The 27,599-nt window shown below is 58.2% G+C and overlaps 1 protein-coding gene and 1 long non-coding RNA gene across 2 annotated transcripts; one reads left to right on the top strand and one right to left on the bottom strand.

Annotated features, from left to right (window-relative positions):
- On the top strand, positions 1-14,430 carry LOC109314404. Its single transcript, XR_002102281.1, has 3 exons — positions 1-1,570; positions 6,590-6,592; positions 14,420-14,430. It is a non-coding gene; the product is annotated as an uncharacterized LOC109314404 (long non-coding RNA).
- On the bottom strand, positions 1,778-27,593 carry TMEM240 (transmembrane protein 240). The gene is made up of 4 exons (XM_019541564.1): positions 27,529-27,593; positions 27,205-27,311; positions 11,291-11,499; positions 1,778-3,740 (listed from the first exon to the last, which is right to left on the bottom strand). The coding sequence occupies exons 1-4, from the start codon at positions 27,577-27,579 to the stop codon at positions 3,592-3,594; spliced, it is 516 nt and encodes a 171-aa protein (XP_019397109.1). The 5' UTR covers positions 27,580-27,593; the 3' UTR covers positions 1,778-3,591.
- Positions 27,594-27,599: the final 6 nt, after the last annotated feature.

The following is a 27,599-nucleotide window of genomic DNA, read 5'->3' as shown; positions in this document are numbered from 1 at the left end:
GAGAGCACCTTCCCTTTCTGACCCTGCCTTCTCCGATTCACTGGAGACAACCCCAGCAGCCATCGGAGGTAACATGAGACCCTGGCTGGACAGGCAGGAAGAGCTCCCAACCAAGAAGGGATTAGGCTGTCAAACCCCCTGCCTGGCACAGCTCCACCTGGCATGAATTTGGCCCATTCGCTGCCATTTCTTCTGACCCATGAGGTCATCAGAAACCAAATGTGACGTCAGCGGGGACAACGATGTCAGACGGGGCCGTAAAGGAGCTGATTGGGCAGGATGGATGCTGACCCGGGGCAGGGGGCTTTTTAGCAGAGCTGGGAAGACAAGTTTGAAAGGGGCAAGGGGCTGGTTTGATGGGATTCCCCCTCCTGGTGGTGCCCACCCGTGCCAGGCCCACGTTTAAGGCAAGGCCACTGGGAGCCACGCTCTGAAACACCTCGCTGCAGCCCCCGAGATCGCACAGAGCCGGTTTCCAAGCTCCGTCTCGGCTCTAAAAGTAGCCCCTCCTGAGGCTGCGGAAAAGTCTCCAACTGTCTAAGACCACAGAAGGCTTCCTCAGCGAGCCCGGCAGGCAAACCTGCCACCCCGTGGCACGGCCCGCTCCCCTTCCCCTTCCCCGCCGGACTCCCCATCCCTGGTCGCTCCCCCTGCCAGAGTCCTCCTCCCCATCCACCCGCTCGGGGTTTCCTTTGTGCTTGAAGACGGAGCAGAGGCAAAACTGCAACAGCCAGGCCAGAGGATTCAACGAGGGCGCGCACCCCCACCTCCAGCCAGAAGCACCACACGCACATGCACGGGGCGGGGGCAATGGACATCACGCGTGGCCGAGCCACCCGTGACAGCAGCGACCTCCGTGGGACAAAAGGACAAGACGCCGGGTGCTTGGGCTGTGACAGGCCAGGGGGAGCCTTGCTGCAGACTGGCCGCTCGGGTAACGGGGCGAGAGCAGGATCTCCCGGATCCACGCTGGCTCTGGGGGTTCCCACTCCCTGTCCCTTCCTGGGGCGATCTCTATAACATGCTCACCCTTATACCTACGGCCGAATCTCTGAATCTTTTCTGAATCGATTCAGAAGCTCCAAATCGATTTGGAAAGCCTAAAGCTTCCAGTGATTCAATTCGGATTCGCAGATTCGGCCTTTGAATCATCCGAATCATCTCTGAATCCAAATCATGATCCGAAGCTTTGCACAGCCCTAATGCTCAGTGCTGCAGAAATTCCTCTTTTGGGGAGAAAAAAATCACCCCAGCCCTCTTGGGGTTTAACCATTCAAGCAGAGGACATACTTGTGAGCCCAGATCCTGACCTCTGTTACCCCGGGGTAGACTGGAAGCAGCTCCACGGACGTCTACCCCCTACCATTGTAAAAGCAGCAGGAGACAGGGGTGGGCCCCAGCATAACTCCCCCCATCTTTTCCTCTTGCTCCCCTGTTCAGACACGTCCCAAGGGCACGAGTGATGCACAGTCCTCATTGCACAGGGGTGACAACTGCCCCAGGCCCTGATCCAAGGTGCATTACAGGCAATGGGGCTGCTTCCAGAGACCGCATGCATGTTGGATCTGATGTACCAGGGCTCTGGCTCTGAAGGATTTGCACGTTACTCGCATCGCTCTGGCTATTTGAAAGCACCAAGACTAGGAGAAAGGCCCTGAGCCTGACCCCACAGCTGTAATGGCACCTGGGAGCAGGGGACCACGCACCTTGCAAGACGACCTCTTCTCCCTGAACGCCTCGCAGGGCTCAGACTCAGTCACCACCAGCCAAGGCCTCGTTCTTGTCCTTTGTCAGGTTCGTATTTAATGATGCACCCACTAGCAGCGATTTACAGAGCAAGGCAGAACCGCGCTGTGCATTCGGCCTGGCCTGGGCGTCACCGCTCTCTCTCTCTCGCTCGCTTTCCTGGAGGAGGCGCTGAAAAGACGGGGGATTTAAAGCCGTTCAAACAGACACATCAGAGCCCACCGGGGCTGCAAGCTGTCCCGGCTCTGCTGAACTCAGCCAACTGGAGCCTCGGCTGGTGTAAAACTGCAGAGCTCCACTGAGTCGCTGCTGATTTGCGCCAGCCACAGGAACTAATGCACAAGGAGAAGCTGAAAACCCCTCCGTCTAACACAGCCAGGCACCTACGGAGGTAGCACGACCATCGGGCGCCCAAACAGCCAACGTCCCAGCAGCCGGACGCCAGCACAGACCTCAGCTACCATAAACCAGGGCTGGGGGGTGAGTGAGAAGGGAGGGGGCACACCATGGCAAGGACAAGGCTGGCTTGTTGCTTTTGATTTTAGATTGATCCTCAGGCAGAGGAGGTCGATTCAAAATAAGCCACAAAGGGACGAGAGCGGTTTCCTGGGTTTTGGGGCTTCCTGGTTATTTCTGCCCAGAACCGCAGGGAAGTACCAGGCTGCCTGGCACAGACCCACTGTATAAGCATTTGGGAACGCAGGAGAAACAGCAAAAGGGGCACGGCTCACCGTACACCCCCAAGGCCAAACTCTACCCCTCCTCCTCCTGGGCAAGGGCCGCTCATGGCAAAACAGCCCCGCTGAAATCTAGTCTGGTTCTCCCAGACTGGTCCCTGATGCTCAGACCAGGTTCCCTGCAGGATTCGTGCCCTCGGAGGTCCCTTGTCTCAGGCAGGAGGTTAAGGCTGTATTCTCATAAACAGTTGCCGCACCTAAGAGCCAGGCCCGAGGCACGGCACATGCCACGTCTCCCACGTGAAAGGTGCCATCAGCCCCTCGGGCTGTTTGGCTCTGGGGGTTAGCGTCTGCTCTGTCTGTCTTCACCTCCTCCCACAGCAGCTCTCCAGTGCCGATCCCACTGGAGCCTCCAGCTGAGCCCTGCTTTGCTCAGGCAAATTACTCTGTGCCTCAATCTTCCCCTCTGTCAGAATGGGTACGATCTGTCCCGCCTCCCCACGGCAGGCTGGATCATTTCACGTTGGCAATGCAACGGGGCCAGACCGGGGGCCTGGTTTTCTCTGCCCTCTTTACATCCACGAATTTCAGTCTCCTCTCTGTCTCGCTCGAGCTCTCGCCCCCTCTTGAAAAAAAAACAACAGGCAAAGAAAAAGGGACGCACCGCACCTTCGGACCGCGACAGCGAGCGCCAGTGCCACCCTGCAATGGGAAGAGTCATAGCCAAGGAAACAATACAGAGCCAGAACGTGGAAGGGAGCATTACCTCTCCGCTGCGAAACTGTCTTCTGTTAGCGGTCACCTCCGATCCCTAGCACAACCGGTTCCCAAAAAAGGTACATTGAGTATGCAGGACAACTTCCAACACTGGGGATGGGCTCTGGAAGTATAATGCAAATCTCTTCTCCCCCACCCCTCATTTTTTTTTTTTTTACATATATACAGAAGTCTGACAATAAAACGATGAACACAGTGCAAAGTCTTGGCTGCCTGGGATCCAGAACTGGCTTAGTTGTGCATTCTCCATCTGCCGCAACGACACACCGCATGAACAAATCAAATGGCATCCTCCACCAGCTTCCACGGAGGAGCGAACGTGCGGGTGTGCTCCTCCGAGAAGAGCAAAGTTCAAGGACCTCTCCACAGTCTCTGGAGGGCAGGGCGGTTCTCAGAGATGTCTGGGGCTCGGGTGCCCATTATGATACAGCTTCTGTTTGATGTGCACCATGTTGCCGGTGGCCTCCTCGTACTGCCTGTGGTGACGTTTCCTGAACTCCTTCAAGTTACAAAATTTCGGAATCCAAGACCAAGAATTGTCTGGAAAGAAAAGGAAAGAGCAGGGTTTAGCGGCTAACAGAGGCGTCACGGGTTGCTCGGCATGGGCGGAGACTGCGGGTCAGCTACGTGCCCGCTGGGACAAATCCAGGGTCTGCAGAAATCAGGGGAGGGAGTTTACTCCTGGGAGCAAGGGGCCCCTCATTTGCAATCCTAGCGCTGCAACCGGGGCCCCTACATCCCCTCGGAGAAGCAGACGTCGCCTTGAGCAGAGTGGAGGAGTCCAGCCCGTCGGGGAGCGTGTGCCCATGAGACATTCACCCGGGCTAACGACTGGCCTTTTGGGAATCTTGTCTCCCTTTCATGCGGGGGCTCAGTTTGCAGCGGGGCCCAGATGCCTCCAGGCATCTGGGCCCAGGTAGACTCCCTAGCAGAGGTGTGGGGATGGGTTTAAGCCTCCTCAGAGGGCTTACGCAGGCCTGAGTTGAAGGCTGTTGGCCCACGTCCCTGGCTGGCAGCTGCCTGGGGTTTGTGCTGAATATTAAAGAGGCCTTGGCAAAGAGGGAGAAGTGATGCAGGAGCGCAGAGGCCGGAGCCCCGGGTGGCCATGTGAAAAGCAAGCGCAGGAGTGAGGCGGACCCCACTGCAGAGGCAGCAAGCCAGGCAACACATCGCAGGTCCAGGCAGGGACTGTGACTGCCGAGACAAACAGCCAAGCCACAGGCCCACCAAGCACCTCCGCCGCTCCCTGCTCCTCTTGATCAGATGAGTCGCGCCAGGGCCCGGCTCAGGGTCCCAGCTCTGCTGCCAAAGACGACAACAGGCTGCAGCTTGGACGGGGAACAGTGAGGACAGGCTCAAGCCCAGGGCTGCACCCATGGCAGGCCCACAGACTACCCGCTGGGCTGGCGAGGCCGGCTTTCCTTTCAGTGGGGGCATGCCGCTCTCACCCCTGCCCTTGCAGGGGGAGGTTTCAAAGGACAAGGCAAATGGCCCCCTGGAGCTGCCTCATGACATCCCAGTGGTTGGTCTGCCCAGTGGACAGAGCAGATGAAGGACCAAACTTCCCCTTCTCCACCTGGTTTGTGCTGGAGAGCAACAGGCCTGAGCTTGGCCCCGAGGCAGGAGGCAGTGGTGCTGCCCACCCCTCTTTGAGCTGTCAGCTACAGCCTCTTGCTTTGAAGCAGGCCCTGCCAGTCCCGTCTGGGGGCCCTTGACCAACGGGCTGGAGAACCACCCCGAGCCCCAGCATTGGCAGGACAGCAGTGACCACTCAGGGCTGCATTGGGCGTATGTCCCACCTGCGGGCCAAAGCCATTACCCAGGAAGCGAGACAAGACCCAGCCTCCAGCCTCCACTGACGGTCAGCAGCAACCCAATTTAGAGGTAGCCCGAGGATGGCTTCTTCGATGTCTGCCTTGCCCTCATCTAAGCAGCCTGCTTCTTGTCACAGAAGGATGCTAAATTGCATGACACAACTTTCCTTGGCTTCAACCGTGTTGCGTATTGTCCTGTTTCTGTTTAGGTCCAAATCCTTTCTTTCCAACCTGGGTGTAAGACCTTACTGAAGTCACGCTGCCAGGCCTCTAACTGCCTGGGTCCCCCTTCCTCCCTTTTCTGAACGCAGGCACTACATTTGCTAGGCTCCGGTTGTCAGATGCTATCTCCGCACTGACAGATTCGGGCAGGATCCCCACTAAAGGAACTGAACGAGCCAGTTCAATGGGGAGAAGAAGAGACCCGGGTTCCCATCCCCACGATGTGACGAAATGGGATAGCTTCATGTTGGACTGCCCCATGGCAGGCCTGGGGCTGGTGCCTTTGCCTCCAATGTGTTGAACCCCCTTTGCATCCTTCCGAGCAGCAGTAACAACCCAGACCTGGCCTGGCCTAGTGCTTGCATGACAGAGAGTCTTGCAAGTGGTGAGGGTCTTCCATGCAAGCGAATTCAAAGCCCCCCCTCTCAGGAGACTGCTCGAACTGGGGGACTGGAAGTGGCAATTAAAATTTTAAACAACCATTGGCCTTAAACCAGAAAATCTTCTGGTTCTTCCTGAACCTTGAGGAAAACCTTCCTCAAACCAGCCCCCAAAGCAGTTCCGGGAGTAGGGGCCGTTGCTGGTGGTCAGGAAGCCCCTGAAGAGCCGCTTGACTGCAACCGCAACACGAATGTGGTGAAAACCCTGGGAGGGAGCACGGTTTTGCGTGGTTAAGCCCTGATTGTAAATAGTCTCATCTCACAAGGTGCAGCCTTCTGCATGATGTGGAGGTCAGACAGAGGGACAAGGGCCATGACAGGTGGACTGGAAACAGAAACAGTCTCATAGTTGTTCGGGGCTGGAAGGGACCTTACAGATCATTGGGTCCAGCCCCCTGCACTTGGGCAGGAAAGACCACCAGGATCAGATGACCCCAGCAAGGTGATCGTCAAGACGCTTCCACTGATAGGCAAGGGGGAGGCTAGCTGTGGGCATCCCTGTTAGCTTATGCCGGGATGGTTATACATATAAAGAGGTATGTTTTTTCTGGACAGTGTAGGGTTTGTGCCTACCCTGGCACACTTCCCCTGCCAGTGGGACTGACAGACCAACTACAAGTAGATAAAGGCCTTCCACCGCCCAAACCAGCAAGTTAGAGTCGGGCTCCTGCTCTCTAATCCTGTCCCCGTAAGTCGTCCACTTTCTTGTGCCCAGCAGCATTAGCAGAGCGGGGGGGGCCAGCCTGTCACCCGGAGGTTCGGGGCCTCGCCACGGAGGTGAGAGATGCAGACGTGAAGGTCCCCGAGACAGACGACCCCAGGCTGCGCATATTCTGGGTAGGTTATCCAATGGCTAGATTGCTAGACATGCAGGGTGAGGACTGCAATCCCCACCAGCCGTGTTAAGAGAAAGGGGGTGACCCTGGCGAGTTTTTCAAATGAAAGGGCATAGACACCCGCTGCCCGCAGAGGGCTGGGGCTGCGGACCCCAAGGAAATGGGACTCAAGTCCCATCCAGCACTCACTATACGCACAGCTGTAGGCAGGTCCCCAGCCAGCCTGCTGGCAGCCTCCTATCCCCAAGCCCTGCAGGGTGCTGGATTCAGGCTCTCAGGCATTCATCCCTTAAGTCTCTCTCTGTTCCTCCCTTTTGCCACCTGGGAAACACAGCCCCAGTGATAATTACTCCCTGGGCTGGTCACGAGAGGGTTCATTAAGAGGCTACAAGTCCGCACACAGCACAGCCACTGGGCTATTTCCATTTCCAGCCCCCGTCACCTACAGACACTTTATTCTGCCCCGAGTTCAACGCCGTACGGTCGTTTCCCTCCAGCACCTGGGCCGTCCGTGAGCCCACGTCCTACAGAGGTTTATAGCCCTTCGCACCAAAGCCACCTCTTTACCCCCAGGCAGAGTCCCTGTGCTGGCTTCTCAATCCAGATGCCAGCAATGAAAAGCAGCCTGTGCGTCTGTCCTGCGCTGAAAGACCAGCTGCCTCCCCAACCCCTTGACGGGAATTACAGGAGGCTGAAAGCACAGGGAGAGAGATGTGATGTCCACACCCATGGGTGTGCTGCTCTGGGATTTACCCTGGAGAGAGAGCCCAAGCATCCTACCGAAGGCCTGGGTCTCCTGCATGTCCCCCACCATCCCTACAGCTTGTCCATCCATTTTGCTTCAAAACATTGCCAAAAAGAGGCAGTTTGGACTAAACAGCAGGAGAAAGTCCCATTTTCTGAACTTTCATTAAAGAGAACCTGAAAACGTCTCATTCTGGATGTTGAAACCCCCTCGTTTTTTTTCTTCTTATCCCCCTTCTTTTTTTGGGATGCAAATGAAAAGCCTTCAGTTTGCTTCGAAAGTACTATTTTACAGAAGAAGAATCCCCTGGTCTCCCGAGCTCTGGGTGCGAGGCAGACAGGTCAGGTCTGCCACCAGGTAGGAAGTGGGTCCTGCCCTGAGCCCAGCGACGTGAGTATGAATCTGGAGTCCTTCCACTGGAGTCGCTTTAGATTTCTCTCCTGAGTTAACAAGATAGGGCCCGGGGTGGACGCTGAGTTGTTTCACACCTTGCTCTGTCAAACGGACTTAATACCATCTGCCTCCTTTCTTCCCCATGTGACATGATCCTGCCTCACGTGCGACGTGTGCTGGGAGCCCCACATGGGAGGGCGCCAATAGGAGGCTCATGAAACAAGAGACCCGTGTGGGTGGGGACGCATCAGGCCTCAGGAGGCTCCCCTGCCCCTGCCCCTTCCCGCCTCTCCATCTGCTTCCCCGTGCGCCTCCACGGAAAGTATCGGCCCCGGGAACACCGCTTCTCCGCGCTGCACATCCATCTGCTCTGGGAGCAGATTTCCTGGGTCCCTGGGGCTAATTACACTTCCCTCTGCTTTTTTGTGCATCTCCGCAGTATGTTGAGGCTGGGGAGGTCAGAGCACCGTTGAGCTACATGGTAAAACAGGACCTTCCTGCCAGCTGCAGGACTCTCGGCATCACCTGAGCAAATTACCTCCAGCCAGCCTGACTGGGATAGGAGGTCACCCTTCTGCCTGCTCCAGACAGGCCCGATCCACCGAGACTTAGACTGAAGGGCTGTGGACTTGGGGGGCATTGCACTGGGCTCCACCCTGCCCAGCGCCAAGAAGGGCTTCTCCTCTGGGAGAGGCAGGGGTCCGAGGCTGGACAGCAACAGCTGTGCAACCCAACAGAGCCAAGGGACCGCGAGGAGGCCATAAAAGCTACCAGACATCTCCTCCCCGCTCGTGTTCAACGCCCCCGGCCCCGGGAGTTGCCCTCTATTGACACTTGCAGAGTGGGTGCCACGGGGCCAGGGGTTCAGCCTGCATCCACCCAGGTGCAAAGCAGGCCCCTGCAGCTTCGCAGCAGTCTCTTCCCTTGCTGTCACCACCAGCCCCAAGAAAAGCAGAGGGTGCAGGGGAGAGGCGATCTGACCGCCCACCTGGGAGCGCCGTGGCATGATCCAATCACCTCCCCCTTCTGAGACGCAGTGGCCAGACTAGCCACGGCACGGTGCTCCTCGGGCTGACCTGCAAGGCCCAGCCCAGAGAAACAACAGGTGGCTCCAAGTCCCCCATGCGAGTCACCAGGTGTGACCCCCAGCTCCTGGAGCCTAGTGAGCACTGGGAACCTGCTGCCTCTTTGCAGGCAAAGGGGAATTTTCCAGGTTGTGCAGAAAGGCTGGAAAGCCAGAGTCCTCAGAGCTGAAGAAAGCCCTCTGGTCTGGTTGTTTGGCATGGGCTTTGCCACTCCAAGGCAAGATAAACCAGGCAGCACCTTCACAGTGCCCACAGCCTGGGCTTTGCTCCTCCGATTGAGGAGCAGGGGTTAGCAGCACTCCCATGTCCCCGGCGAGGGCCCTGGGACGACCAAAGGAGAAGCTTCCTCGGCTGCTGTGTCACGTTCAGGGAGACATCCTGGCCTGACGGAGCACCCCCACAGCAGGGGCTGAAGAGGTATTTTCCCCAGGGGGCACAAAATGAATACAAGCTGGGAGCAGCGTGCCTCTGGGGGCCTGTGATGGGACTGCTCTTCTGTCCCAGGATTTTAAAGGGACTTGCTTTGACGGATGTCAACGACCCTTTGGACCCTGAGCACAGCCCAACATCCCAGAATTCCCTCGGCTTGAGAGTACTTTCAGGCCCCTCCCAGCCCGGGGGTACACGCATGCACATTTTCCAAAAATGCACACATTCGGTGCCTTGCACGCGCTCACGCACAACCCGCCAACAGCACTCAGGCACAATGCTTCAGCTGCCAGGTGGGGGCACTCACACCTCTCCCCAGGAGACGGGCTGCCTTGGTACTACGTGGCCTGCCCTCCCCAGACCCAGCACAGCCACCATCTCTGCGGACTTGAGGGGTAAACCCCTGTTCGCCTGCTAGACCGGCCCAGGACACAGGCCCCCAGCGGGAGCTCCCCCAGCTCCACAGCGCAGCCTCCAGGGATGTCCTGCTCGAAGGGAAGGGACTGATCTTCCCCACCTGAGCTCCACTTTACCCCGCTGCACATTTCCATCTCCGGCCTGGCAAGAACAGACGGTGTAAATCACCGCCCTGGTGACTTCCCCAGCCCCTTTAAAGGCTGCAAAACATTTAGACACAGGAAGGAAAAACAGAGGCATGAAGAAAAGAACAACTAGAACCAGGCTGTTCTTGCCTTTGGGTTGCTTGATACTGCCTGTGCAGACGGTTTCTAGGGGCCTTTGCTTAGGGAGTGAGCGCACTTCGCTTTCCATGCCTCAGCCAGATGCATCACCGAGGGACTCGCTCAGCGCCCCACAGCTGCGAGACCCCTGCTCTCGCTCGCTCTCTTTCTCTGCTCCTGCCCCAGCCCAGGCCTGTTTCCACCGCAACTCCCTACATGCCAGCCTGCCATGCAAGGGCGCCCGGCTGAATAGCTTAGACCTCAGAGGACTCCCCCTCCCCACCACAGCCACCACCAAACATTTGCTGCCTCTTCCAAAGCAGAGGACTAAACACCCTCGAGAGAGTCCTCATTCAGAAACGGACTGCTCCAGCAGGCTGCTGGGGATATGGAAAGACTAATGAGAAATGAATGTACTTTTGATGGAAGTTTTTGGAAAGAGGGAATGAGCCTGAATAATTAGACGGGGGTTTTTTAATAGGTTTCCAAATAACTCTCTCTCTCTTTTTTAACCCAAGTTGTAACTGAACAGACGTTATAAACCGGGTTGCAGAGAGAGTGTAATTTGCAGAGACGCTGATTATACAATGGGATTTCGAGTCACCCATTATTTCCAATCAGTTTTCTCTCTCTTATTTTCCCTCCTAGTCACGACAGCAGGGAAAGACTGTGGTGGGAGAGCATGGGTTGGGAGGGCAGAGAAACAACAGGGGCTCGCTGTCAGGGGAAGGCCAATGGACTAGCTGGGCCAGGGGCTGGACGCGGTATGTGGTGTCCCATCTTACCCTGTCCCACCTCGTTCATCCCACTGCCAGGATCACTCCCTGGATTACATGTGCAACCGTGCAGACAACCAACACGGCAAACATCCACACAACCCACCACAACACATCCCAAAGTCCGCACCGCCTTGCCGATTCGCAGAATCGCACACGTTTAGGGCTGGAAGGGACCTAGTGAGATCATTGGGGTGTGTTTGTGTACGTGCCTATTTCCATCTGATCTCAGAGCCTTTGATTTATACGTACATACCAAGAGCAGCTTCCCACTGCAAGGGTCTACCTCGTTGTCAATATAAGCATTAAAAGACTGACCCGAATGTTGCTCATCGGTCAGGCCTTCAGCTCACACATGGACACAGGCAAACGCTATAGTTTTCCATGACTGTCATATACATTTCATTTTCCAGCAAACACCCCTGGCTCCATGTTATTCTGGTTTGCTGCAAATGCCCTCCTTGAAAAAGGGGGACTTTCAGGTAACCATTTACAGGTACACCAGCAGAGAGATTGAGAATCCAGCAAAGCAACACATACTCTCTGGAAAGGGTCTTTAAACCAACACACATCCTACAACCCCAGTCAACAATTAAAACACCCTTGGATGAGCAAGAGGGCTCCAGCACTGCTGGCGGGGTGGGGGTTGCGGCGCCAGGAAGGCACTTACCATACCGTCGGCTGGTTCTCCAGGCTCGCACGGCGTAATGGAGAACCCCGTCCATCCACACCAGAAACCAGCTTATACAAAAGCCCAGCAAAAGTCCCAGCATCAGATCAATCTCCTGTTTGGTTACATTATCAGTGACAAAGTAATTCTCCGAGGAGTCCACCACCGACTGGTCTCCATCGTACGGAATAACATAATGGACGTGATGCCTGTGGGGAGGACAAGCAAGGAGAAACAGTCAGTGGGGGAAAAGCAGAAAACATTCATCGCTCATCAGCCTGGATCTGCTCTGCCAGGACTGGGGCGTACACTTTGTCTCTGAAGAGCTATCAGCTCTAGCAGGAAAATAAATGCTTTCCTGGCCTTTATTTTTATCGTCAGGGATGCCCAGGAGTCAGGGCTTAGCCTGGGTTAAGTCACATCACCTCTCCCTGCCTCAGTTTTCCCATTTGTAAAGTGGAAATAACAGCGCTGTCTCCCACAAAGGCAGGCTGAGGAGAGAGCTGCCAGTGCAGGAAGAGGGAAAGTATTATAAGAGGCCAAATTTGCAACAAGTTCAGCTTTATTTTCGTCAAAGGAGATGCACCTGCTTAAGCCGGTGGTTGTTTTGGCCCAGTCTGCACTAACATTAGCATAGTTTGTTCACGTACTACTGGGATCACAAACACAACAGCACCCGTGCGGCAATACAAGGCTGATGGGAGTGATAGAAAAAACAGAGGAGATGCAGCGGTGCCAGCCCTAATGATTTCATTGCACATCTCATGACTTGTGTTGTTGCTCTTAGAGCCCAGCTCCTCGACCTTGGCATATGGGAACAAAGTACCTTTGTAGCTAGAGGAGCTGCAGGAAAGAGCTGGGAAATGCGGTCTGGGAGGACTCAAAACTGGAATCCACAGAGGAAGAAAAACCCTGCAATTTCTTGCTACATGCAGTCTCTCGGGATTTCAGATCCAACCTCCCCATGTTCTGCAGGCTGCTTTGGGGTTCTGCACATGCTTTGGCCTGGTCTCCCCACAAGTCTTTACACTTTAATTATCCCGATGCGGTTCAAGAGCGGTACAACCCCTTGGCTGGACACAGAGCAGAGCGGAAAGCCTAGCTCCTTTGTGTCTGGAAAGGGGAAGGCGTGATACTGGCAGAAGGCAGCTTGGCTTCACCTTCTAGGAGTAAAGCTGGCCGGTACCAGGGTAAAGCACACCACGGGCTGCCCTGCTGTAACTCCAGAGGCAGAACAACTCTCTGCTCCCAGCTGGACACAGGGCAGCACTGGGACAGCCCCGGCCTTGAGGCTGCAAGCATGGCACGGCATGGGTTGTGTGACAACAAGCCCGGGAAAGTGTCCAGGACCAGAAAATGCAAAGATCTGCTCCCAATATATTCTTAAGCTGACACCAACCAAGGAGGATGAGGGGCACCCATACCCTTCTGGCAAGGACCTGTCCCCAGGAAACCTCCCTGCTCCCTGGGAGAGAAGCAGACACATCAGTGTGGCGACTCCTGCTTTGTGCTGCCCCCGATCCCTCCCTGCAGCGTCCTGGGACTGAGGCATCGTCTCCAGGAGCAGTGCAAGAAAGGGCATGTTGCACGCATCAAATAGCTGGTGGGTAATGGGGATGGGCAGCCGGTCCATCCGGAAGTGACCGTTAGACCCTGCATGAGTGAAGCAGGTGGGAAAGCCACAGAGGCGTTCCCCCCTAGATCGGACAGCAAGACACACTCCTCGCCAGCTCAATGTCAGAGCAGCCGGCCCTATAGACACTCCCGGTCCAAGCCGGCACACTCCAGCTCCCTCCACAATACCCTGTCGCTTTGCAGGCACCAGGAGCTCGCAACTGCATTATCAGTGCTTGGCGCGCCTCACTCCAGGATCCCAAATCCCTCTGCTGACATGGAGCCAAGCAGCTAACTCACCTGACCCTGTGAGCTAGATGCAAGGACTGCATCGCTTACCTGAGATGCAGCCACCTCTGGGGTGGGGAGGCTGCACTCGTTCAGAGAGCAGACCACAGCCATACCCTCCCGCTGCCCAGAGGCTGGCACTGCCGTGGCCCCCCCACAAAAAAGCTTGGCAGACATTGGGGGACCCTCCTGGAGCACTGGAGCAGGCAGGGTGCATGCAGCTGGCATCCCTAACGGCTCCAACTCAGCAGAGAGAGAGAAGGAGGGAGACCGGAGGGTGAACTCGTGGAAGGAGCCTCCAGGATGCTTTAACGCCTAGAAGCTGGCAGGGACGGGGCGATGGGGATACGGGGCTACAGCCGGGAAAGCAGACCAACCGAGGGGGCTGGGATACAGCGAGACAAGACAGGGTGACAGCGTCTGAGACAGGATGCCGTGAAACTCCCCTGTGCCGCCAGGCCCCTGGAGCCCGCGCTCAGCTGGGTCCCGGCCTGCCCAGCTCCCGCTTGCGGGGGGACCGGGGCTGCCGTGGCAGGTGCTGTCGCTGCTGGTCTGCAACCAGGGAGCCCGCGCAGGCCAATCAGCGGCGGGGACAAGCACTGGTAACCACCACGTGCCTGTCAGCATCCTCCAGCCTGCATCAGGCCACTGCAGAAGCCGAGTCACTGCAGCGCGGAGCCCCAGCCAGGGCTCCCCGCGCAGGGGGGCCGGGGCACGGCCAGCTCCCTCCCCTTCCCTCCCTGCCCCCCGGCACCAGGCGCTCCCTGCCCCCCTCTGTCACCCAGCCCCCCAGCCCATATTCATGGGGGGGGGGGAATCATTCGCTGGAGGCCTCTGAATATGCATGAGGTGCAGGATTCTGAATAATCACGCCTGAGAAACGTCCAAATATTTACACAAACAAACCGCTGCTCAAAGGAACCTACTGAAAACAGCCCTAATCTCGGCGGCGACTTAATGCAGGCCACCTGCGGGAGAGGCGCCAACCTGCCAGCCGCGCCGAGGGACCCCGGGGCTGGGATCCCTGCTCGGCACCCGGGCCCGAGGAAGGGGGGCGCAAGGCATGGGGCTGGCCTGCTGCCCACTCCCCGGTGCCGGGAGATCGGGCAGGCAAAGGAGGAGGCTGAGCCTGGCAGGACCCCAAGGTGACCTCGCAGGGTCCCCGTGCAAAGCCAGGGGGTGGGGGACTGCTCCCGAGTGATGGCTCCGGCATGAGCAACCGCAAAGCCACAGCCCAGTTGGCCCCAGAGTCGAAGCAGCACAAGGCAGCTCTGACCCTGCAGCGCAGCCAGCTGCTTTATCGTCAATACAGGGGAAGCTCCAGGGGCTTCAGTGCTCATTTCCTTTCAGCTTCAGTAACAGCCTGTGGGGGAGAACAAGAGCCCCCGGCGCAGCCTAGCCACAGGCGCCAGGAGTAGGGCAGACTTCAGCTCTCCACACACAACACATCATGTCACTGAAATGCAGCCACTTCTGGGGTGGAGGCTGGCAGACATTGCCTCTCTCTGCACCAGACATTCAGGAGGCGCTCTGCTCCAAAGGACAGGGCCTAGAGATTTCTGACCGTCACCCCAAGCCCTGGCTCTGAAGGTGTCATGCTACTGGAAAACATCCCACAGAGGCACCACTATGCGCAGGATCAAAGAGCTCAGCAGGGTCACTGGGGAGCCTCCAGGCATCTCTGCACAGCCACGGAGTAGAAATACACTGGGGTGTGTGGATGATGTCACCCCACACCAGGTGACAAGGCCACTTCCAGCTCCATTGATGTCACATTTCATCCACAAAGACACCCCCAAGGCCTCACCACCACACAGACACCACAGCTGTTTCGTACACCACTGAAATGCAGCTACCTCTGGGGTGGAACGCAGCAGCTGTTAACCAGCACACAGACCCAGGTGCAAGGCAGGGTCAGCTATCCTTTGCACAAGGTGCTGAGCCAATGAAAAGCGCAGGAGCGATTTTAGGGATGCTTTGAGCGGGGGTTAGCAGGGAGGGAGTCTGAGTTGCAGGGGGGAAACGAGACCTCAGGGTGAGGTTTCGTGGAAGAGACAAGCCGTCCATCAGCAAAGCGTGCCGTGAATACCCTGCTGCAGCACCGACGGGCACGTCCCGAGCCTCCAGCACTAGGCATCTAGATCCACACTGCTAACGCCCCGGAGGGACCTGAACACCTGCTGTTAGGAGAGCAACCACACGGCCCAGCCTGCAGTGCTCCCTGGTCCCTGCTCCCGTCAGGAAAGGGGCTAGATGCAGGAAAGGCGCCCATCATAAATCAAGAAAGGCAAATTCTCTCTGCCACCTCCCCCCACATCGGGGTCCAGAGAAGCCCTCGACGCTCTCCATCCCGCCCGAGTCCTGGGGGACTTTGCCGGAGTTATTCGCCAGACACTGATACACGAGCTCAGCGAGCTATTAATAGAGCACAAAGACCCGGGGTCTCCGCCAGATGCAAAGGGAATTTTAAACCGAGTGTGGGCTCCACGGCTCCGGGGTTTCCACTGACCGAGGGAGCTTTTCACCTCCAGGGCTAAATGAGGCCTGGCCACCGCAAGCCGTTACCATCTGCTAGCTCTGAAATTAGCCCAGCGCTGAGTCCTACAGAGGGATAGGCAGGCAGAGCGATGTCCCCTTTCCCTGTGCTGGGGCTGCACCCTGGCCGGCCTCTGCATGCACCTGGGGGGAGCTGGGGAGGCAGGAAGCCCCAATCTTGCCCTGATGTGACCTCCATGCCTCCAGCTCCTTGGCTGGGGTGGACGGTTTACGGCTTGCTGTGCCAGCTCTGAGAGGCCTCCAACCTCAGGGCATGGCCCAGGGGCATGCTGCAGAGGTGTTGCCAGCATCAATCAGCCACAGCACAACCACGCAGCCCGCCCTGTGCCGAGGCAAGGTGCCAAGCCACGCACAGGAGCCCACAACTGACTGGGCCATGGAGTGAGGTGGGCTAGGGGCAGGGCTTGGGCAAGCATGAAGGTGCCAGGCAGGGCCCGGAGCCAGCATCCAAGGGTCAAGCAAGGAGAAATGAGGGAGGCTGTGCAGGGATGAGCTCACAGCACACAGAGGAGCTCCAGCATACCCCAGCCTTCGGAAGGACCACCCCCTTGGCATCTCCCAGCTGTCCCCCCAGAGACAGTGTCTCTGCCACCATGGGAGAGGCTCCCAGCTGCTGGCCTGCAGGTGCAGCAAACCTGCAGCCGGCAATCGTCTCACTTACATAAGGGCCCTGGGGACTGATTAGCGCTCTCTCGGGCCCCTTCCTGGCACTCAGAGCCAACCAGCGCATCGTAGCAGGCTGGGAGAGGCTGCTTGGGGGCCAGAGCTAAGGATCTTGCCTCTGACCCGCTGTTTGCTGGGCAACTGCCCCAGAGGGGCTGCTGAATGTGCCCTGTTCCTGGGCACTGCAGGGGGATGCCCCTCGCTCCCCATCCCCCTGCCTGATGCATCCCATGCCGAGGACTATCGTGGCACGCCAGTGATGCTGGCAGGCCCATGCCAGGCCACGCACCACAGCTAGGACCAGCTCAGCACCCCTCAGATGAGGCTGGCCAGGGCAAGGGAATGTCCCAGATTGTGCTACTACAGCAAGCCATCACCAGCGCTCCTCCTGGGAATTAGTCTGCCCACTACCTGCTCCCCACGACCTCTGCTTCTGGCTGCCACCTGCCGTACAGCGCTAGCACACAGGCAGCGGCAGACCATTTGGGTCTGGGGTGTAGGAAACCCAGAGATTTGGATCCTGGCTGGAGGCTCTTGCTGTTTTGCTGCAGGTCAAGTGAGGGCTCAGGAAGGACTTTTCCCTTCGGTCACGCTGGCAGGGCCCTCAGCTGCCACCCATGGCACAGCAGACGCCATCTTAGCATTTCAGGGCAGCTAAAGTTTGAAGCGGCACCTGTTTTATCCTGGGGAATGACTCGGGGCAGGTGCACCGTGCAGCCTCGACCAGGTCTAGCCTGGACAAGGGCCCGGCAGCTCTGTGTCCTCAGGTGGAAAGCAGGTGAAAGGAAACCCTGTCCGCAGCCCCAGGGAGCAAAACATCCTCAAGGAACATGTCAGCTCCCTGCCAGCAGCGAGGGGGACGAAAGGCCGGACACCCTGAAGACCCCGGCACCTATTTTGGCACAGGCGTGTCCTGGGAAAATAGAAGCTGCGAGCTGTGAGGCGCTTTGGAAACAAATCCCAGGTGCAGGGTCTCAGTGCCATGCTTAGCTCTGCTGGGCTCACTTCCCAGTTGGATCAGCAGCCTTGCCCCTCATTTCATGCCAGTGGAAATGGCCATGCTCGCCCTGTGTGTACAAAAGGGGTGACCGGATGCTCTGTCAGATCTGGGGTCCCTTGTTGCTTGATGCGGCCCACGCACAGAGCTAGACGGTAGCCCCCGTGCATGCCAGCCCGACTCAGGCAGGGCACAGAAAGGAAGGTGCACGAGCCCCTGCTCTGCAAACAGAAGCTCCCCCAGGGAGTAAGTGGCAAAGCTGGGAGCAGCGCCCAATCTCTCCCAACCCACCTCCAGCTCCTAAATCCCCAAGATACAACATGGGGCCATGCATAGGGTGAGAGGGAAGACCTGCACCTGCAGGGCACGGGCACGCTGGAGGGGGTGCGGCCGGAGGGTGCTGGGGCTCCTGACTGACGCTAGATGGTGCTGCTCCTGAACCATTGCCTGGCATCATCCACTGGCCAGCTGCCCGGCGCCTGGGATCGCTATCGCTGTGGCACTGCCCGGGCTGAAGGTTAGCCGTGACACCCAGCGCACGAGAGAGGCTGCAGCTGGCAAGATGCATCTCATCCCGGGACACTCCCAGGCCATGGAGGAGGAGGTGTGGCAGCGCCCAGGACCCAGGAGTCCTGCACCCAGCTCCCTGATGGATGAGCCTTTCCCTGGGGCTCTTCAGCCACCTGCAATTTGACTTCCTACCTGGCTACTGCAGCAAGCCTGAGGCCACCTGATGCTGGGCTGGCCTGGCTCTTCTAGGGACTGGGCCTCAGGGACATCTGCAGCTCAGCTGAGCTGCACCAGGCATCATAGCCCTGCTCCAGCGTCTCCAGGCAGTGCTGGGCTTTGGCATGAGCATTGGGGCATTCCAGCTCCAGCCCTTCCCCGGTCAGCCCTGCTGCCCAAGTCTTTGTTTCCATGCTGCCCACATCTCACTAGCTCCTGCCTATGTTAAATGTTTCTCAGCCCTTTCTGACTGCTCTCCAGAGACAAAAAATATGCACCAGTGCCAGGCTCTACGCACACCAACACCAAACAGAGCCACCGCCCTGCCCCTCGCAGCACTGCCAATGCCCCGTCCTGACCCACCGCCCCTCCAGCTTTCCAAGCCACGTATCCACGAGGGCTGCTGGTGACACTGAGTGTGCTGGCAGGCTGATGCACCCAGGCACAGCTAGGACTCCCGAGCTGCCACCCCAGGACACTCTCCAGGCTCCGAATGCCTTCACCAGGCCAAGCCATGGCTCTGAGAAGCCAGGACACAGGCCATCTGTTCGCTGTACCAAGTGCTGTAAACGAGGCTCGTCCCATGGGATTCTGGCTGCCTTTCCTGGAGGCCTGTCCAGACCCCTTCAAGAGCCAGGGCTTGCTGCCAGGGCAGGGGGCCACGCTCCCAGTTCTGGCACACAGGTGGGCACACACCTGACGGCACTGGTGCAGGGGATGCCACGCTCCCTGTTGCCCAGGCATGCCACTTCCTCCTTCTCTAAAGAGAACTGAGGACAAAGCAGGATCCTCTTCCTTGGCCTCTCCGCTGAGGGCAAGTCCTGGCCAGGCTGGAGGGACACTCGCCAGCTACCGTCAGGTCCGAGCTGCCCCGCTCTCCTCCCACACGGCACACCATGGAGCGAAGGGATGCTGTGAGCTTTAGTGGAGACGGACCCAGCTTGGGAGCCAGGAGAGCTGGGCTGAGTCCCAGTCTGGCAGGCGACCAAGGCCATGGCTCTGCCACAGATTGGCACAACTCTGCCAGGAGTAGGAAGGGGCCAACAGAGCTGTGATAGCAGCAGCCTCTATGGCAGAGATTACACCACCCACAGGATGCTCGCACTGATCTGGACAGGTGGGAGCCCTGCGCTAGTCCGAAGCCCAGCTGCCAGGCAGGCTGTGCCCAGCGCTGCCAGCAGAGCGTATTGGTGCCCTGACACTGGTACAGGTGCCAGCGTAACCACAATCCAGGCTGCCTCGCCCTCCTTGACCTGTCTTCTTCAGCCATAGCGGTGGGGGACGAAGGCAGAGACTCTGTGCCTGTGCGACCCTGAACTCCTGCCTGTACCAACATACAGGTCAGAGCACCCCTCACTCAGGACCGAGCAAGATGCAGAGGGCAGCAGGGACATCTGTGTCGCACCTCCTTCCCCAGCATCACAGAGAGAGAGGGAGACCGCACCCCATCCTACACATGGAAAGGGGCTCGCCCAAGGTCACTTAGCAGGTCAGTGACAAAGTTGGGAACAGAGCCCAAGACTCCCACCCCCAACTTGTGCACACAAGCGCCTGCCCCATACCAACCCCTCTGTGGAGCAGCCCCAGCCGCCAGGGGCAGCATGTGTCCTGCTTTGACCACATCTGGACAGCACTGATACCCCTCGGTGCCTCTCCTTTCTGTGACGTTGCCCAGATCCTGAGAGGCTGCCAGGGGACTTGCTGTTGGCCAGGAAGGTTCAGAGGTGGCAGTCCAGGAGGGGGCTGCTACTTTCTTCCAGCCCAGCCACCTCCGTGGTCCTTCCTGGCCAATACCTCCAAGCAGCAGCTTCCTGTCTGGGCTGACCTCCCTTTTGGGTATGGATATGTGGCTGCAGCACTCAGGCAGGACAGGTGGCTCCTGCATACACCATTTCTGCCACCCCACCTGTCCAGCAGGATGCTTCTGGCCCTCTGGTTTGCAGCAGGGAGTACTAGGGAAAGCCCTGCCCTGCACAGCTGGATCCCAAGAGATGCCACAGCTCCACAAGGAAACCTGGCCAGGGCCGGTTGGAGAGGTTGCACTGCCCTAATCACCCACAGCTCACTCCTGGGCCATCAGTTTTAATGGCAACGGGCAGACTGTTATCTTAGTGCCAATCTGGAGAGTCAAGGGTCGCCTTGCCCAGGAGAATCCCACTGCAGGATGCAGAGATGTCAGCTCCCACCCTCTCACAACGTGAGCCTGGAAAGAAAGGGGAAGCAGCGGGAACGGCTGGACACCTGCAGTTAATTGCTGCCCCCCTTGCCCTCTCTTGCAATTAAGGAGCACCTGGGCTTCTACATCATCTGCCTCCCCAGCTGGGCATGGGCTGACAACAGGCCTCAGCCCCATGGCGTCCCATGCTGAAGGCACAAGCAGTGGGTCTCAAGCTGTGTGGACCACCAGGTCCCTCCCAGCCCTGGATCTTTCTTGCTGCTCCCTTGTTCCCATGCTTTCACCTAAGGGGCAGCAGAGTCCCCGGACCACTTACCCTGGCCTCAGAGACCCGGCTCGAGAACCAGCACAGCGCCGCTGGGTGAATGGCAGCCCACAGACGGGGACAAGAGGACCTTTGCTCCCAGTGGGACTGTCCCCTTGCAGGGAAGCAAAACCTAACAGAAAACACTCCTTGGCACAGCCCGCCCGGTCACCTGCCATCCCTGGCACTGCAGACAGCCCCAGGCAGCTCCCAGCTACCGAGCTCCTTCCACAGGACTTTCAGGCCTTGCTTGTGCTGGGGGCTGCAGCTGCCAGCAGTGACCGGTCACAGGTGTAGCTTCCCTGGTGCCAACAAACACAGCCCCTGTCTGCAGCCTGCCCCAAAGTGACACCCCACCACAATGTCCCCTTCTGGCCACGGGGCTCTCTGGGCACAGCAGGGAGCCACCAACATAGGACTCCCTCAGGAGCTGGTGCTGAGACGTGCAGGACAGCATGTGTACTTAGCTCTTCAGCAAGGAGAGGCCACACTGGTCACCCCTGTCACAGCTTGGTATCACCAATGGGCGCCAAGGTCATCATGGTCTCTCTGCCACCACTCCCCAGATGGCTCCTTGAACTCTGCCACAGCTGCTGCTCCAGTCCTGAGCCCAGCAAAGCCTAACAGGTGCCCACTGGATGCCAAAATGTTTTGGGCCACTAGCTCGGATGCAGAGACAGGTTCCAGTAACCACCCAAGGTCATGGGCCAGGACAGGGACAGCACACTGGGAGGGGACACGGGGGTCTGTGCTTGTTGTACGCTGCCCACCATCGTCTGGCCACGCTCCCTCCCCTGAGCAAGGTGCCGAGCCTAGGAACCCACCCCGTTAGCCAGCAGTCCCCTCTGACGGGATCATGGCCTGAATAAGCTGGAGCTCCTCAGGGATGGTTAGCACCTCAATCCTACAGGCACTAAGCAGCCCCTTCGCCCTGGCCAGCTCCTACTAAAGGCCATGAGCTGGGAGAAGAAAGGCCCCAACAGAGCCAAGGCAGCTCCCACCATGCTGCATCCCTTCCTAGGGGTGAAGCAGCTATCTTGGGAAGATGCTGAGATGAACCAAGGACTTCCTAGTGGCGTTTTGGTCTATGGACGAGCCATTTTTGCTCAGCTTCTGAAGCATGCCCCGATCAAGAGTCACAGACATGAGAGAAGTCACATGCATGGGCCCCTTTGTTCCCAACGGAGCCCACATAGCATGGAGAGAGGGCAGCGGGGCTCCCCGGGCTCTTGCAGCGCTAGATGGCACCAGTGACACCTTCGCCATCCATTACAGTGTAAGAGAAGCCAAGCACCCAAGCTGGTGCGCCAATCCCAGGCTCTGGCTACTGTTAGGAGAAAGCCCTCGTTTTCCCCCGCAACTGAGCAAGTCTCCTCTAGAATCACAGCCAGGAGCCCTACCAAGCTGGTTTTACTGTCAATTTTCAGGGCAGGACAGGCTGTCAGCCAGGTTGCAGGCCAGAGATAGAGCGGGCAGGGCCAGGACGAGAGCTGGCAGGCTCCCACATGCTGCCCTGCAGGTCCCTGCACTGGGAGCTCAGCCCTCGCCCGGCCTGCACCCTGCCTCTCCGGAGCATGTGGACTCCAGGGGGACCCCAGCACGGCAAGGGTGACCTCTTCCACCACTATGAGTCCTGAGGTCCCCCATGCAGGGGTCTGATCCACACCCTTCTCCTCAGACACACAGGAAAAAGGGTGCAGGACCCTGCCGTGCCAACATGGAGCATCTAACAGCCCTGCTGGCATGGGACCCAGCCTGCGTTCATGCAGCACCAGCCGGAGGAGAACGACACCTCTTCCAATTGTCCTCAGCTAAGAGGGGCCTCAGCCAACAGCGCCACAGCCCAGACCACTGCCCTAACCCCTGCCCCAGCCTCAGCCTTCCTCTGGGGTTGCCAAAGAGCCTGGTCAAGACTTGGCAGACATTGGGTTAGTGCTGGTTATGCAAGGACACTAGAGGACCCTTCCCAAACCCACCCCGCAGCCACGGCCCAGTGCCTAGGCCTGTCCTCAGTGCAGGGGCCATGCCGTGATGCCATGCTGTGGGCAGCATGCTTGCAGGGCCAGGGAGCCGTGCAGGGAAGGTTGTCTCTCCTCCAAGGTGAACTGTTTCTTTTCTATACACCCTGCTCCACCCAGGGACAAAATCCAGTGCTGCCTTTGCTCCCTGCCCCTGCCAACCAGAACCCAGGAGGCCCCTGCGAAAGCTCCCGTTGCCCAGGGCTCCCCAGCGAGCTTGGATCCAGTTATTCCCATCTGATGCAGCTGGGACAGCAGTAGTTACCGCAGAGATTCCCATCCCACAACACTTTCCCAGCGAGGCTGCAGCCCGTCTGGGTGAGGGTGCTGCCTGCATTACCACCCCTCCCCCCAACAGCAGCAGGTGTAATTCAGCTGCTTCATCCCATCTTTGGGGACTGGACAGGGACCAGCCACAGGTCTCAACATCAGCAGCCGCACAACCACACTATGATCCTGAGCACCTGCTAGGGGCAACTGCATCTCACAGTATTATCTGTTCAGCTGGACCTCAGCGCACCTGATGTTGGTGGGAGGTGATTGCTACCTATGCAGCTGGGTGGATGGGAAACACCTGGGCCATGTTCCCCTCACATGTGCCTAACACACTTCTCCAGCTCCCTAAAGTATGCAGCAGGCTCTGTCATTAGTCTTTCTTATTCCTAAAGCACCCTAAATGGAAAAGTGCTGGCAAGAACAGTTGGCACCAACCCACAACGGAGCTCCTTCAGGCCAGGCTGGCGGCAGAGGCAGGATACAAAAGGGTTAACTTAAAAAGCTGATGCTCTCCCCCTCGCCCCCAGCATACAGGAGGGGCTGTGATAAGGTGCTCCTTGGCCTGGGGTCAGGGCCCTGTGGGTCCCACATTGCCAGGAGAGATGCCAGCCCACGGCCCACCTGCTACACACAGGAAGGGGAGCCCCTGCAAGGGCCGAGCAGCCACTGCCCCGCTCTGCTGCTTGCCTGACTGACACTAATAAGCACGAACCGTCTGGTGGTGGACAGAGCTGTTGGTACCCCTGGTGACAGCCACCGCTACAGCCACACCAGAGACAGACAACACCCAGTGCACGCTTCCCCAAACCACAGCCTGCAGCTTGCAGCAGGCAGGGATGTGAGAGCAGACGGGGCCTGGAAAGACAAAGGCCTGACAAATACAGCCAGACATGCACCCTCCTGCCTTGGCAGCTGTGCAATCAGGGTCCAGATGGACCAGGGGCTGAAAATACAGCCGCCCCTCCCAACATAGACACACACCTCTTCCCACGCAGGGGGTTGTGGACTGAGGGTACCGACAGATGAAGGGCTGAAAATACACACTCACACACACCCCCTTCCTGCTTGTGGGGTTGTGGATACAGCATAAAAAACAGATGAAGAGCAGAAAATCTTCCCCTCTCCCCACACAGCTCCTGCCAAAAGAAGCGAGGAGAAAAGGAGACAGAGAGCGGAGGCCGAGAGAACCGCCCTCCTTCTCACCTGCCCCGACTGAGGCCTGGCAATGGATCACGGACGGCCAAAAAGCTGCCCGCTCCGCTCCAAGCACGCGTGTGTCTATCTGCCTTTGGGGAGGCCTTTGTCGCCTATGCTGCTATCAGAAAGCAGTAGTGCAAGCAGTCAGCTCAGGAGATGGCAGGGCTGGAGTGGTCACACCACCACACCCAATGCTGGCCTGGATGGCAGAGAGCCCATGAGCCATTCAGGCTCCAGCCCATCCCCAGAGTCTTTTAAGGAGCCCCTCGCGCAAGGATGGGGGAGTGCACTGTTGAGGGCGACTGCAGGGTTTCTGCTGGGGTGGTAGGTGTTGAGGACACTTGGCACGCCTGGGGCTGGGCTGACCACACAAGCCAGGAAGGTAAGGACCGACATCCAGTCCCTCGCTCTTGCCCTGAATCAACCAGTCTCCATAGCTGCCATTTGTGCTGGGGCTGGCAGGGAAGCCAGAAGGCCAGTGACTGCCATACTGTGCAGCGTGGACCTGCTTGGGTTTCCCAGCAAGCAGGTAAGGCCCCAGGATGAAACCAGGTCTCCCCCTTCCTTCACTCTCCAGGCTGCCCACCGAGCATGGCCCTACACGATTTCCTCCCGGGACTGCGTGGGGGGACACAAGGGACCCATCTGGACACAATTATTTACCCAGGTTAAACAACCCCCTTGACGGTGAGGGGATGCTCCAGGAGTCTTGCTGGGTTTGACACAGGGTTGGCACACCCTTGTGTGCTACTGCTCCCACCTCTGGCCTGGGATGTGCTTGAACACGCCAAGCTGCCCCACGCTCTCGGGATCGCCATGAAAACAACACGACCCGATGCACAGCACAGGAAAAGCCGCCCAGGATGCATGAGCTGGTGCTACTGCTGGGCTATAGACCGCGCCACGGAGGTGGGACTCAAACACACTCCCAGCTGATCACAGGGCTTCTCCCCCTTGGCAGGCGCCTCTAATTTATTTGGATTTCCCCCTCCTCTCTCCTGTCCTTTCTAGCACTTCGCCATTCACTCACTTCCCCAGGAGTACGGCCTTCCTGCTGGTGTCAGGTTTTTCACTGTGGGACTCCATTTACTTCTTACTAGAGAATCGACTGAGCCCTCTAGTAACGAAGGTCCCTCCTCAAGTGTTGTGTGGGCCAAAACCTCAGCTGGCGTAAACCAGCATCACTCCACCACTTTCAGCTATGTACTTCATATAAGGTGATGATGACTTCAGCCAGACAAGGTAATGCTAGTCCCATTTGAGAGCCCAGGAAAGCAAAACACTGAGCAGGTAAAGCCATTTTCCTCCGAGACAAAGCCAGGAGCAAAAGGGTCCAGTCTGATCCTAAATCTATTAGATCACATTGGCTCCCCAAACAGGCAGAGTGGAAAGACAAGCATCTCCATCCATCACACCTAGAGACCAACCCAGGGCCACACCATTCCCTGGATTGACATAGCCATTATTTCTTCAGAGCAAGGGAAAGCGGTGCCATTTCCCAGAGCTGTGCCAGCCTGTCTCCTCCCTCAGGATCTCTGCTCACAGCTTTGGAAGATGGTCGTGGCTCTTTCTAAGAAACAAACTAATGCCTCCTGGGGGAAGGGGGTGTTTAAACAGTGCCTCTGGTGACAGGTGAGGAGCTTACTCCCCAGTTCGGGGCACAAGGACCGCTGGGCAATCATAAGCTCTGGCACTGCTCTTCCACCCCAGAGCAACCCATGCTCCTCTACAATCTGCATGTCCTGAGAGGGCCTGTGCAGTGCAGGGCAGGGGAAAATTGGGGACAAAAGGACTGCTGCAAGCTCCCGTTATGAAAAATGCCAGGTGAATTTTAATGCCCTACACACAGAGCAAAAATCAGTTGCAAGGAATTCTGTTCCTGGGCTGTGGCTCACACCCGAGGACCTCGGTGCCTAGGTATTTTGCACCTGATAACTACACTGCCCCAGGAGAATCCTTAAATACCTGCAGCATCGGGTCACCCAGCTAGCACAAGGGGACCCGGGGGGACCCCTGGAAAATGGGCACTCGAACCCTGCCTTGTACCGGCCCGTTCAGCATTTGGGTGGAAGGGTGCTGCAAGAAGGGCTCCGCTAGGGCCGGGGCTGAGAAGGGACAGCAACACTGGTCACCTTGGTAGAATAAAGCAAGGGAAGGGGACAATGAAAGGACAGAGGCATTCCCCCTCGCTAGGCTGGTCCCGGCCCGCTCCGGGCCTAACCCGCCGGCCGGGGACTCGGAAGGTGCGTGCCGCTCGGAGAACCGGACGCAGCCCCAAGCGGCGCACGAGGACCGCTCCGAATCCCTGCCTGCAAGGGCTCCCTCGACATGACCTCTACTCGGCAGCAGCTCGGACGCGCTCGGGCCCGCAGAGGCAGAAAATCAGTCTCACGAGCCAGCAGGCAACTTGGTGCAGAAGGGGCCCAGGCAGGAGCGTGGAGCCGACCGTCTGCCGGGTGCCGCTCTACCTGGCCTCCCGCAGACCCCGGCGTCACAGCACAGAGACCTGTGCCTAAAAAGACCCGAGGCGCACACCGCTCCACGGACAGGGTAGCCAGCCCCGGGCGACTCAAGAAACGATCTTACACGGAGACAGGGGACGAACCTCACTGTTACACAATCCCACACAGTGCAATGTCTGTCCAGTCATAAGCTCGTGCCCTCCTTAAAAAAAAGAAGGCTTTTCTCAGGAATCCCACCCTGTCTCTTCTCCATTTGTTAACAGCACCCGGCAACCACCCCAATACCAGGCACCCGAATAAGTCAGGGAGCGAAAAACCACTGGGGGGGGGGGTTCAATGCCAGGCAGAGATGGAAGAAAAGCCTCAAAGTGACACCGTCCTCGAGAGCACCGTGCCTCCTTCTTCGGAGCCGCAACAGCAAACGCCCCAGCTCCGCGCGCACGAATCGGTGTCACGTCCCCGGGGACGAGGGAGAGGGGATGACGAGCCGAAGTTGCTCACTTTCCGAGGGGCGAAGGAAAACGGGGCGCCGGGCTCGCGGGGCGGGGGAGGAAACGCGGCCCGGGGCGGGGGGGAAGGGAGGACGAGACCTCCGGGCACAGCTGTCCCCTGGCGCGCGGGGGGGTGCGGGACTTACCGTCCACAGTTGCAGTGGCAAACTCGGTCCTCTCCTCGCAGATGCGGTAGGATGTAATTGTGAAACCGGTCCAGCAGCGCGTTCATGTCCATCAAGCAAGCTATTGCCTGTAAGAGCCCATAACCAAGGCATCGGGTCAACTCTAGATGGTGGAATAAAACATTGACTCGAGTTGGCTGGCGAGAGGCAGGAGCAGGCAGAGACAAGCAGCCACGAGCACACACACGCACGCACAACCAGGAAGGGGAGATGCGGGAGGCTTTTTGGAGCGGGGGGGTCGTGTCTCTCAAGGGGACGCGCGCGGGGACGGCCACCAGCTCTTACCATCACGACGGAGGCGCCCAGGACCATGAAGATCATGGTGTTCGCATTCATGGGCGTCAGGCGGCCGCGGA

This window comes from Crocodylus porosus, unplaced genomic scaffold (genome assembly GCF_001723895.1).
Source record: "Crocodylus porosus isolate Cpor-Errol unplaced genomic scaffold, CroPor_comp1, whole genome shotgun sequence".
Taxonomy (NCBI): domain Eukaryota; kingdom Metazoa; phylum Chordata; order Crocodylia; family Crocodylidae; genus Crocodylus; species Crocodylus porosus.
The sequence above is the reverse complement of the archived record's forward strand: the minus strand, read 5'-3'. Positions and strand labels throughout refer to the sequence as shown.

What these genes read in the sequence shown, in the direction of transcription:
- TMEM240 (XM_019541564.1), bottom strand. Translation starts at nt 27,579, where the DNA reads ATGAATGCGAACACCATGATCTTCATGGTCCTGGGCGCCTCCGTCGTG. An exon ending in TGCCACTGCAACTGTGGACG is followed by an intron (nt 11,500 to 27,204) that starts GTAAGTCCCGCA and finishes TCCTCCCCACAG; the next exon opens with GCATCACGTCCATTATGTTA. An exon ending in GAGAACCAGCCGACGGTATG is followed by an intron (nt 3,741 to 11,290) that starts GTAAGTGCCTTC and finishes TTTTCTTTCCAG; the next exon opens with ACAATTCTTGGTCTTGGATT.